Source organism: Schistocerca gregaria, chromosome 5 (assembly GCF_023897955.1).
Source record: "Schistocerca gregaria isolate iqSchGreg1 chromosome 5, iqSchGreg1.2, whole genome shotgun sequence".
NCBI lineage: Eukaryota > Metazoa > Arthropoda > Insecta > Orthoptera > Acrididae > Schistocerca > Schistocerca gregaria.
Window position 1 is genome coordinate 387,667,721 of NC_064924.1, and position 13,712 is coordinate 387,681,432.

At 38.3% G+C, this 13,712-nt stretch overlaps 1 protein-coding gene across 1 annotated transcript in view; it reads right to left on the reverse strand.

The window, feature by feature from the left end:
- LOC126273143 (damage-control phosphatase ARMT1-like) overlaps positions 1–13,483 on the reverse strand; it is a 56,950-nt gene extending 43,467 nt beyond the window's left edge. The window contains exons 1-3 of the mRNA XM_049976599.1: positions 12,532–13,483; positions 11,439–11,544; positions 559–788 (exon numbers count right to left, since the gene is read on the reverse strand). Coding sequence (XP_049832556.1) covers positions 559–788; positions 11,439–11,544; positions 12,532–12,656 — 461 coding nt within the window. The 5' untranslated portion in view covers positions 12,657–13,483. The remainder of the gene's footprint in view (positions 1–558; positions 789–11,438; positions 11,545–12,531) is intronic.
- Between the last annotated feature and the right edge of the window lie 229 nt (positions 13,484–13,712).

Genomic DNA, 13,712 nt, shown 5'->3' on the forward strand with positions numbered 1-13,712 from the left:
AGTCATGACTACAATATTATAACAGTAGAATTTTGACAGGATAGCATTTTAATATTGGAACTCAGTAGAAAATGAAGTTTTATGATATGAATAATGTTTGAAATATTAAACTTTTTCAGAAAAACTAAAATGTTTGCTTCAAGAGGAGGACTAAGGCTTTCAAATAAGCTATTTTTCTAGTGTCTGAAAATTGTGATCTCTAAAGAAAAAAAAATGGTGGCTGTTCTCTCCACCATCAGTGAAATGATCATTTTTTAACATTCAGATATACCTTTTCTGGCATGTTCTGAGCATTATCATGATATAACAAGATTTTATTAAATGTAACAATATGTGCATACCTTGAAAAACGTAATCTAAATCTATTTACCCCCTTAATTTCCAGTATCTATATGTTAATGCCAGGTAAAAGATTAACAGCTATGAAAACTGAAAAGATAAACATAACATAGAATGAAATGCTTCAAACCACGCTCAACTGATGGTTGTAGAAACCCTCTTTATTCGACTGAACTCGACATTTTTTTTTTCATTTATAAAACTGTACATCAGTCTCACCTTAATTCAAATATTTCTCTCACTTTCCTGTACATATAGCATTCTGAAAATAGCCAGTCACTATTGAACCACTTGTGTTTGTTATTTTTTGTTTCTTCTTCCAGGACTGAATTCCAGATTTTAATGTCAGAGCTATTTGATTTAAGTGGTGTCAGTGGTTTGTTTGTCTGAATTTCATTCTTCAACTGTGAAAATGCACCAATGACGGTTTTTAGCTCTTCTCTTGCTACCTGCAACACAATAAGGATAATTAGTCTGCTAAGTATCAATTTCATAATGTCTTATTTTAAGATATAAGCAACTAGTTATGTGCCATTTAAAAGAACAAAGGCTAATAAATTTAAGCAGCTGTTAAATCTTATGAAACACACACACACACACACACACACACACACACACACACACACACACACACATTTTTTTGACAGGCAAACCAACTAACTTCACTTCACATCTTAATTTCCTCTGACAATTGCACACTAGAGTCATCAAGTTTCATTTTGAGTGACAAGGATTCCATCTAGCATCCCAGGAATAAATAGTGCCCAACATCTGTGCAGCGCTCCAACCAGTACAGTGTTCTGAAGTGTCAGCTATCCAACACTTCAAATAAAAATGTTTAATAATACCAAGAAATACTTTTTCTCCATGTGCTACACCATATATCACAACTACTAATTTACTCAGCTGCTGATGAACAAATTCACACCACATTCATCTGAAATGTTTGCTCATTACTGAGAAGCACTACACAAAACTAAAATACATTGATAAACCAAAACATCACGACCACATGCTTGATAGCTTTTTTTTTCCATCTTTGGAATGAAATACATCACTGATTCTGTGTATGAGTGATCCAACAATTTGTTGATAGCTTTCTGGTGGTATGAAAAAGATGACTAAACAGAGTAATTCGTATTAATGACAAACCACTGATTTGCATATGTGATGATGGCACCCAATAGCAATCCAGATGGATTCTATAGGATTTACATCTGGCGAATTTGGCCACTGAGACATCAACATGAGTTCATGCTCCCCAAACCACTGTAGCATGGTTCTGGCTCTGTCACACAGACAATTATACTCCTGAAAAATGACATCACAGTCGGGGAAGACATCAAACATGAAGGGATGCAGGTGGTTCGCGACATCAGCGTGTTTTCAATTATTACCACAGGTTTCATGCAAGCACAGGAGAATGTCTCCTATAGCACAATACTTCTCCCACCAGCCTGTGTCCAAGGTGCACTGCACATTTTGCGCCACCACTCATCTCAATAACAATGTTTGTGGAGATGACCAGCAAAAATGTGATTCACCAGAAGGGCCAACAGGTTTCCATTGATTGACGATTGAATCTAAATGACCCCTTGTAAACTGCAATTGTAATTGATGATGTCATTGGGTCAACATGTGAACACTTGGGGTGAGCTGCTGCGAAGTTCTTAGTTCAACAGTGTACGATGAGCGGTGTGCTCTGAAACACTTGTACCTGCACCAGCACTGTGCTCTTTTGGCAAAAATGCACCAGATCACCATCTATCCTGCTTTACAGAGCAGAAAAGCCTCAAAACCCCACGACCTTCGAAGAGTCATGGGCGTCCAATCATTTAGTGCCTAGCTGTAGTCCTTGTACATCTTTCTGTAGATGCTAATGATAACAGCACATGAACATTCAACCAGATTCACCATTTTCAAGATACTTGTTCACAGGGTCTACATAATAATAATCTGCCCTTTGTTAAAGTTGCTTATCTGAATGGATCCCATATCTTCACTAGGCTGATCCCCCATCCGTGTCTGCTTCACTTACATACTTCTGTTACCAAGTCACAACCCCCGCAATGCATCAGGCGGCATCCAACCTCGCTGTGGACAGTGGTAATAATGTTTTGGCTGACCAATGTAAATAAATTTTAATTATAATATTGTTAAAGCAATTTATTTATGTGAACAATGTATATGTACTATCTACTCAGAAATTAATCTGGTTCTGGCTGTGGATTCAAAAAAGAATTGGTGTGAGTGTTGCCAAAGGGGAGCTATCATAGAATGAAACTGCCAAAATTTACGTGGGAAAAATTAGTCTGAGAGATGAGCAAATAAGTACAAATTTTCTCGAGGTTGTGTTAGTATTATTTTTGTGGTAGCTATGCTGTAAGGAAAAATTTCATAGCTGAAGAACCAGAAGTTTTAGAGAAAGATAACACTGTAGTTGGAAGAACAGGTATAGCGTTTTCTTTGCCCTGCTGCAAAATAAAAACATTAAATCTCCAAAAGTATTTATACCGACCCTAAACTTTCTGCAAGCATTGTGTATGGGGCTAAAACTAATATGACACTGACATATTTATCACGAATTGTGGTTAACTGAAAAAATTTCCCTTTACTCTTCTGGTGGAAAAGTGCTGTTATTCTAGAAATAATTCCAAAGCCAAGATCGCTCAAATACTGTTTTCTAGATGACCAGTTTCAACACACTAAAGGTGCCATCATCGGAGCTGAATGTAGCTTAACATGTATAAATCATTTGGATATAACGATATATGAGGGAGACCAGCTGAATAACATCATTGTAGTAGAAATAAAAATTAAAAAACAACTGCTCTCATGGTCATTCTATTCCATTTTTTATTTCCATGACAATGATTTTATATCAGCTGGTCTGCCTCACGTATCGTTATATCCAAATGATTTATACATGTTAAGCAACATTCAGACCCAATGATGGCACCTTTAGTGTGTTGAAACCCTTGGCTTTTGAAATATTTCTACAACAGAGTGATCTCCCCAAAACACACACAGTATTTAAGCCATCTTGGCTTTTGAATTATTTCTAGAGCATTGTGATCGCCCCACAACACACTATGTGTTCACTGTTGTTATTCTATTGAAAAATTCGATGAGGACAGTTTTACAGTCTGAACAAGCCTACAAGCCTACAGTCTGGCTTCAGCTGCCAGAGACTGTGTGTGTGTGTGTGTGTGTGTGTGTGTGTGTGTGTGTGTGTGTGTCTGACAAAGGCCTTGTTGACCGAAAGCTCATTTTGTGTCAGGCTTTTTGTGCCTTTCTGCAACTCAGCATTTCCCTACATGGTGAGCAGCAACTATCCTTTTCATAATATGGTTACATTCCATGCCAGATTTTTCATTGCTTCGCTGTGGATTAATGGGTTTAAACAATCTGTATCACACCCCTATGTGAAGAGCCATTAATGTCAAAACAATCCACCTTCAAATGAGAAAATCATTTTCTTGCCATGCTGTGTCCAATGGCATGACCCATTACTCCATACAGGGGGCAAATGTTTCTGGCTGCCTCCACTGCTGTCACCCCTCTATTGAAATCAAATAGAAGAATATGTCAGAAATGTTCCAAATTCTCCATTTGGAACTCCGTTTTCTAGCATCTACAGCTCCACTCACTATCTCCAAATGACAAAATTACAATATGTAAACTCAAACAGCAAATGTGAACTATAAATAAAAAAATGATAATTGATGAATAAACTCACAGGAACCAGAATACCAACATGAAAAACAGACTATATACCTAATATTTTCAAAATGAATGTATATTTGTGAGAGTCACATCAGTAAAGTTGAATTTTCCCGTGCATGTCCTGATTTCAATACTTGTGTGGAAGTGTTTTCAGTAATACTTTTTGAGCGGATACTATCCTACTTCTGCTTGAAAATAATATTCCACCCCTATTCTAGGTCAAATAGTTGGGAATGTTAGACAGTGTATTTTTGTTACATCCTGTTAAGTTTTGCTACTGTGTTATCGAAGTTTGGTAACATACTGATAGCGCATGGCAGTTCGTCCTGCTCTCTAGTAACATAATATGGTATGCAGTCAGGCATTTTGTGTGCCTTAATCTTTTTCTCATTCTTGAATGCTGGACAAGTCAGTAAATGAAGCATGGTGTATTTCTGGGCAGTTTACATCTGCACTGCCTGACAAAAACGTGAAACACCCAGGAAAGGAGGAAATGAAATGTCACACTTTGGGAGGATCTATGATGTTACTGCAGCGATTACAATATTGAGTTAAGTTTACAAAGAATTTGACAGTATAAGACCACTTATTAGTATGATGTTGTACCCTCACTGGCCTGGATGCTTACACTGATTTGGGTGGGAGGGGTGTCATAACACAATTGCATCCTCTCCTGAGGCAAGCTGTTGTAACTGATCCTTGATACCTTGAATACTGGCACTGGGACAAAGTTAACATCTGAGATTGTCACACAATGTTCCATCAGGGACAGATGTGAGTAACTTGCTCGCCATGGAGTATTCCAACATCATGCAGACAGTTCATAGACACACGTGCCATGTGTGAATGAGCATTGTTCTGTTGAAAAATGATATCATAACATTGTCACGTGAGAGCTAACATTTTAACAACCAGCCATTTATGCCATTATTTAAAGTGTTACTGGTACATATGTAATTGACATGTCTTAAAGAATAATATATACTACAAAAAAGACCAAGTTTCAAGATTTCTTTTTCATATTTACATTAGTTCTTTGATAGGTTGCAAATTTAAAATTATGATGACAGAAAGTATGATTATCTCTCCAAAAACAAGTGCAAGATAAGTGACTGAGCGATTTCTTCTTCTTGTCCTTCCAAAATCTTGTACTCACTCAACAAACATGAAATATCTGTAGCAGAATAACAGCAAAATGCAAAATCTAATGAGTTGTTGTGATCTTCAGTCCAAAGACTGGTTTGATGCAGCTCTCCAAGCTTCTCTATCCTATGCAAGCCTCTTCATCTCCAAGTAACTACTGCAACCTACATCCTTCTGTATCTGCTTACTGTATTCATCATTTGGTATCTCTCTACAATTTTTCCCCCCACACTTACCTCCAGCACTAAATTAGTGATCCCTTGATGCCGCAGAATGTGTCCAACCAACTGATCCCTTCTTATAGTCAGGTTGTATCACAAATTTCTCTTTTCCCCAATTCTGTTCAGTACCTCCTCATTAGTTATGTGATGTGCCCATTTAATCTTCAGCATTCTTCACTTCCATAAATGGCTATACTCGATACAAGTACTTTCTGAAAGGACTTCCTGACAAATCTATATTCGATGTTAACAAATTTCTCTTCTTCAACACATTTTCCATGCTACTGCCAGTGAACATTTTATATCCTCCGTACTTCGTCCATCATTAGTTATTTTGTTTCTCAAATAGCAAAACTCATCTACTACTTTAAGTGTCTCAATGCCTAATCTAATTCCCTCAGCTACGTTCCATTATCCTCATTTTGATTTGGCCGTTGTTCATCTTATATCCTCCTTTCAACACGCTGTCCATTCCATTCAACTGCTCTTCCAAGTCCTTTGCTATCTCTGACAAAATTACAATGTCATCAGCAAATCTCCAAATTTTTATTTCTTCTCCCTGGGCTTTAATTTCTACTCCAAATTTTTCTTTGGTTTCCTAGCCTGCTTACTCAATATACAGATTGAATAACTTAAGGGATAGGCTACAACCCTGTCTTACTCACTTCTCAACCACTGCCTCCCTTTTGTGCCCCTCGACTCTCGTAACTGCCCTCTTTCTGTACAAATTGTAAATAGCCTTTCGTTCCCTGTACTTTACTCCTGGCACCTTTAGAATTTGAAAGAGAGTATTCCAGTCAACATTGTCAAAAGCGTCCTTTAAGACTACAAATGCTACAAATGTGGGTTTGCCTTTTCTTAACCTAACTTCTTTGAGAAATCGTAGGGTCAGTGTGGCCTCGCATGTTCCTACATTTCTCCGGAATCCAAATTGACCTTCCCTGAGATCGGCTTGTGCCAGTTTTTCCATTCTTCCGTAAAGGATTCATGTTAGTATTTTTCAACTGTGACTTATTAAACTGATTTCACAGCTGTCAGCACCTGCTTTCTTTGGAATTAGAATTATTACACCGTCCTTTCTGACGCCCGTCTCGTACATCTCGCACACCAGATGGAAGAGTTTTGTCATGAATGACTTTCCCAGAGCTATCAGTAGCTCTAATGGAATGTTGCCAACTCCCGGGGCCTTGTCTAAACTTGATTCTTTCAGTACTTTGTCAAATTTTTAATGCACCATTATTTCTCCCTTCTCATCTTCATCTACATCCTCTTCCATTTCCATAATATTACCCTCAAGTACATCTCCCTTGTACAGACCCTCTATATATTCCTTCCAGCTTTCTGATTTCCCCTCTTTGCTTAGGATTGGTTTTCCATCTGAGCTATTCACATGCATACAAGTGGTTCTTTTCTCTCCAAAGATTTCTCTAATTTTCCTTAGTCCTAGTGATATAACTTTCTACATCCTTACATTTGTTCTGTAGCCATTTCTGCTTAGCCATTTTGCACTTCCTGTCGATCTCATTTTTTAGACATTTTTATTCTTTTTCGCTTTGCTCCATTTACTGCAATTTTATATTTTCTCCTTTCATCAATAAAATTCAATATCTCTTGTGTTACCCAAGGATTTCTACTAGCACTCATCTTTTTACCTATTTGATCCTCTGCTACGTTCACTATTTCATCTCTTGTCAGTCGCTCCCTAATGCTTCCTCTGAAACTCTGAACAACCTGTGATTTTTTCAATTTATCCAGGTCCCATCTTCTTAATTTTGCAGATTTTTCAGTTTTAATCTGTAGTTCATACCCAATAAATTGTAGTCAGAGTCGACATCTACTGTTGGAAATGCCTTACTATTTAAGATCTGGTTCCGAAATCTCTGTCTTAGCATCATATAATCAATCTGAAACCTTCCGGTGTCTCCAGGTCTCTTCCATATGTGCAACCTTCTTTCATGATTCTTAAACCAAGCGTTAGCTATAATTAAATTATGCTCTGTGCAAAATTCTACCGGGCAGATTCTCTTTCATTCCTTTCAACCAGTCCGTATTCACCTACTACTTTTCCCTCTCTTCCTTTTCCTACTATCGAATTCCAGTCCCCCGTGACTACAAAATTTTTATCTACCATAACTATCTGAATAATTTATTTTATCTCATCATACATTTCCTCAGTCTCCTCCTCATCTGCGGAGCTATTTGGTATATAAACTTGTACTACCGTGGTCGATGTGGGCCTTGTGTCTATCTTGGCTACAATAATGTGTTCACCACACTGTTCATAGTAGCTTATCCACGTTCCTTTTTGTTTTATTCCTTATCAAACCTACTCCTGCATTAGCCCTATTTGATTTTGTACTTACAACCCTGTATTCACCTGAGCAGAAATCCTGTTCCTCCTGCCTCCGAACTTCACTAATTTCCACTATATGTAACTTCAACCCATCCACTTCCCTTTTTAGACTTTCTAACCTACCTGCCTGATGAAGGAATCTGACATCCCATGCTCCGATCCGTAGAACACCAGTTTTGTTTCTCCTGATAACGTCTTCCTGAGTAGTCCCCACACGGAAATCCAAATGGGGGACTATTTTACTTCTGGAATATTTTACCCAAGAGGATGACATCATCATTTAACCGTAGAGTACATCTGCGTGCCCTCAGGAAAAGTTACGCCTGTAGTTTCCCCTTGCTTTCAGCCATTTGTAGTGCCAGCAGAGCAAGGCCGTTTTGGTTGATGTTACATGACCAGATCAGTGAACCATGCAGACTGTTGCCTCTGCACCTACTGAAAAGCAGCTGCCCCTCTTCAAGAGACACATTTGTCTACCCTCCCTCCATCAAGGTTGGGCCTATGGTACGGCAATCTGTTATCACTGAGGCATGCAAGCCTCTCTACCAATGTCAAGGTCCATGGTTCAATGGAAGGGGGGGGGGGGGGGGGGGCATCTAATGAGTACATCTAATGTGAACTTACACAAAATAATGGCAATGTGATCACATATCGGCTCAATCGTTCACAACAGCAACTTTTAAATTCGCTAGTTTCTTTCAAAATAATTCTAGAAATTGACAACAGAAGGCAGTACCTGTCCAGAGACAGGTAGTGAGATGTCAGTACACTGTTCTCATATGAAACGAGTCCAGTTTCTAAGTGACAGGTTGCTCGCACACCACCAAAATTGTGGCCTGAGCTACACTCTGGCGCGGTCTTTTGAACACAGTGCTGTAGCCCAAGTTATGATTGGACTTGGACACTACAGTGTTAACACATGAGGGTGTTTGTGATTTGTCATTGTGCTATCAGAAATCCCTCAATCATTACTAGTATTGACCTGAAAGCTTATCTGACCAATGGTGTGGGATGACACAGAAACCTGAAGAAGTCTATAACATGTTCTCAGAGGGTGGGTGGGGTAGTGAAAGTGTTATAATGTGCCTGGTGCACAGTATGGTAAATCCTCCCTTGTGGTGGTCAGACATGGTTGACCAAAACCTTGACGATGCGTATCCTTGCCCTCACTTTTCCATGCAGTCCAACATCGGGCCACTGCCACATGGGAGTGCCTCACAAACGTGGATATTGCATGATTCAATCAACTGGCCAAATGGGCACTTACAATGAGCTCTCTTTCATTTTTTGTCAGGTGTTGATACCACTGTCTCACCCAAGTGTGCAGCATCTCCATGTCCTTCACTGAGATTCCTCAATATCTGACACTGTTTATGCCCCTTGTAGACAACATTACATGCAAACAACCCTAATGCAATCTGGTGACTGTTCTACACCGCACAGAGAACTGCAATTCTAATCATTTATGTACTCACCAATGGTGTATGAGTGCATACAAAGTTACTTTGACACCCAACTATGTCTTATCTGTGCTTTGCCTTTTTTATCAGGCAGTATAACAGACTAGTTGCTCTCAAGGTCTGTCTTGATGTGTTGATGCTCTGCAACATGCAATCATTAATTGTGTGGGAAGATGTATATCCTAAACTCAGGCACTTAACAGGTGTGAAAACATGAAATTTAATGTTGCCCTTACATACTATAACCTTTACCATCTTGGGTATAACATTCCCTTCAAAGGTATTGGTCTAGATCAAAGTAGCAATACCCTCTGTTATCTTTTGATACTCTCTAAATGCAACACTCTGAGTATAACCCTGTCACTCCACATTATTGCACTATTTTGTCAGTTTGTAAACTGAGGTCTTAATGAAAGATGAGACCCTAAGGTATTAAGTTTATTGTAAGGAGTGATAGTGACTAGTAACCTTCTAAGATTGTCACAGGTGTGAATTGTCTGTAATTTCTTAGTGTTCAGTGTTTTGATCAACAGATTCGTTTCGTGTCTTTTTCTCAGTTTTTCACATCTAGCTCCGTTGTTGTGAAATATTTTATGCCAGTTATGGGGTATGATAAGTATTGGGTAAATTACTAAATTCTCTTCCGTGGTGTTTAGTGCCCAAAGACGAAAAAGTTACTGGGTTATATTTCTCTACCCTATAATTCTGTTTTCTATCTGAGGTGACCATGTGAACACAGTAACTCATCTGGACAGTCTGATTCATTTTACTGCAGATGAACTACCCTGATGCTACTCACTTCATTTGTATCCCCTCTCCATGAGTGCCACCCATTACAAAAGTGCCTATCTGCCATACATCAGAGTCCTAACATCCCGGAATGGACATTCATGGGGAGTTTACAGCACGGGCATTGGTAGTAGACCGCAATGTCTGTGGGCTATTATGCTGTTACATAATGAACCATCATCTCCTTCATAACAAATTTACTATAATGGTAGCCTTTGGGTGTCCACATAAATCAACACAAATGTGGGGTGTGTGGAATCTCCACGGGAAATGAAAGTGTTGCACATCACAGAATGCATCTTAGTTGTCCTGATAACAGGTGCTATCAATGTGTTAACTCACCTACGATGGGACTCCTTTTAGTTGCCTTTTGCAACAAGGAGTTATCCGAGTCTATTTTAGCATTCATCACTCTCATGCAGATACTATATGTCATGATGGGGCATTGTTATCTGCCTTTTATGCCACTAGCTTTCTGATTTGTTTTCTTCTCATCGGTCTACTGCCCTCATCAGCACTGCACATTACACTTCCAATCAACAGCACAAACTGGCGCACCAGAAAGAATGAGAACTGAAGTATTCAAGATGTGCTGCTATGGAAGAATGCTGAAAAAGTGAGCTGATAATAAAAGAGATGAGATGGTTCTCTGCAGAATCAGTGAAGAAATAAATATATGGAAGAACAACAGGGAACAACTTTCGTGGCACCAGAAGCATTTGTAGAGGGCAAACAACATGTTAAGGTACCCTATATAAGAGGGGGAAGCTGTTGTGGACCACATCAACCCAACCCAATGACTGCAAATCAGCAGCAATGATTTGATGCAAACTCCATTCTCATTCCTATTTCATCATTTTATTTTAGATTAACAACATTTCTTTTGAAGTTATGGGCCTACAATACAGAGCAACTACTGTCATTCAGTTAGTACCTATTTGAGACCAGTAAACAAGTTTCTGCCTGATTAACTAATTTCTTATTATTGCTTAATATGAACAGTGTCTTTTATAGGGGCTGCAGACATGTATGAAATAGAAGTTTCTGATAATTATATCCTAACAATTTTTTCCAGGATTAAAACTTTCCAAAACAACTGCATTGCAGCATGATGTAGTCATCTCCATACAAATAATGTATTCCCACAAAATTTTCGTCACTGAATATCATTCTTTGCCATAATTATTACATCATTAACATTTTTTTCTTTAAAAAAATGCATGGAATGTTACAGCACAGCTATGCTCTTAAGTCATATAGCTTCAAGAATTTAAGTTAGTTGATCTTACTCTAATTTCCAAATAAAAGACAAATTTTGCTAAGTGCATGATTATCCAGGTAAAATTTTGGTGTATAACAAAAAAATAATGTTAACAAAAGAAATGGAGACTGCTTCAAGGACTTTACCTCTCCATGTTCTTTAATGATTTCTTCCTTGTCTCGCACTAAATGATCAATGACCTGGGTCAATATAACGGGTAGCCGATCCTTCACTGTTGCATACGCAAAACTCCTGAAAAATTTAAATTGCATTCAGTATTACTAATGTATTTGTCCAAGGATTCTACAATCATACGGGATCTGCCAACTTAATACAAGGAAAACATAAGTAATATATGGTATGTAGACAAGAGTGTCTAACGAGCAGAGGGCAGGACAAGTTGTAGGCTATGACATTGTTGGAGGAATCGTCTCAGCATTTACATTATAATATTTACGAAAACTACAAAAAATGTAAAAAAATCAGGATTACAGAAAGAACATAAGCCTTTAATATCACAAAACTGAGGTCCATGTCTTTGACTGTCAATTATACCTACTGTGTAGTTCTCTTAAATTTTACATACTTGGAACAAGTTTGGTTAACACACACACCAGCAATCACCTTTTTTTATCCTCTTATTGTTAGTAATCCTTAACTGTGTAGTACATAATATTTAAAATTCCTGCTTTGACTGCAAATATATGTAGGCCTACTACAATTCTCTTCCATCTCCTTGGACAAATTATCACCTAGTTTTAATCCCTGTGTTCATGTTTTAAGCATTTCATAGAATCTCATATGTCAGAATTGAGTGATTACAGAAACGGCACTCCACCACAAGGTACTGGCTGTTAAACACTGATGATATGAGTGTAATGGTTGATGACATTCTCTTTGTCTGTATCTACTTGTGTTTATTTCACGTCGTTGGACAATCAATATTCATTCCCAAAAGCTTTGTGTTTGGATTGTACCCACTTGATTTCGAATTTTCTTACAGTTATAGCAGGTACCACAATCTCTATTCTGTGTCCTCACAAGCCAAACCGTACAGGAAATTTTCAAAACGCGACTAAATACAGAGAAATATTTCTTCGAGACTTCTGTAGAAATATGTAATTCTTTATATGCATTTTTTTTTTTTTTTTCAGGAAGGACACATAAGAACTCTTAAATAACGACGGTCACACTCACTGTAATGCACGATTTTTGAGATAACAAGTAAATTAAATTTACCTCATATACTGAGCGCTGAGTGGCACACCTGGTGGAGTTTCCACATCAATGCAATCTTCATTCGCACGCATTGCAAATAAAATACAAATATGCAAAAAGTTAAAAAGCCACTCGAACAACTGCATCAGTCCAGCGACCTAAACCTGAGAAAAGTCTTTGCATATGCACGCATTTCGATCTTTATGTAACGTTCTTGTTATCAAATCACACGCGTCTAGAAAAAAACGAAATTAATGATACCGTACATCTGCAGCTTTGCTTCCGAAGCGCAAGTCTAGTTCTAATGCCTACTCTGTTTGGCATACAAACACGAAACTCAAATAACACGTGCCAACAATACTAATGAACTCAGGAGGGAAAACAATATAGAGCTTCACACTTGCAGACGACACAATTGTAAACAAACATGACGCAACTTCAGCAGCGTAATTTTTTGGTACTGGTCGCTATTCTTTGGTTCAGGGATAATTTCTTCGTACGTTCTGAGGTTGGCAACCATACGAGTTATTGTTTAGAGTGTCAACAATAGAAGCAAAAAATCATAAAACGCGATATTTCGCATGTATGATGTGGGAGATTTGCTTTATATTGGGCTCAGGTTAAGGTCATAGGTGACGTCAAGTGTGGTTGATCTTTACACTTCTTTGCAAGCTATCAATTACGACGGAAGTTGTCAGTTGCCTATTTAAGAAATACGTACAATCACGACTTTTTCATAGGAGGTCGTGGTACAATATAAGTCAGCAGAAGGACTGTGCACATTATTAGGAAGAAAATGACCAGTACTACTAGCTAAAAACAGCTGCAGCTATTCTTGACTCTTTCTATCATCAGCAAAGAGAAGAACCTGTTAATAGTTACGAGCTAATTATAAATTACAAAGGTTAACAAGTTAACTGTCCTGTCAACAGATTGTTCACTCTAAGCAACACCTGATAGAAAAGAACTAAAAAGACCCCAGCTGTCCTTCGAAAGCCTGCATACAAGGTTTCAAGAACCAGTATTATGAGCATACACTGCAGCGGACGGTCCCCCACATCTCGTTCCTGGGGTTCGTGAAGAAGTTAATCTGAATGAATACATTCACCAATAACAGCTTGATGTTTGCTCGAGACGAGGGGTGATGCCCACAGTCACGGTTTTATCATAATATAACACACATGATTCATTATATGCCCAAC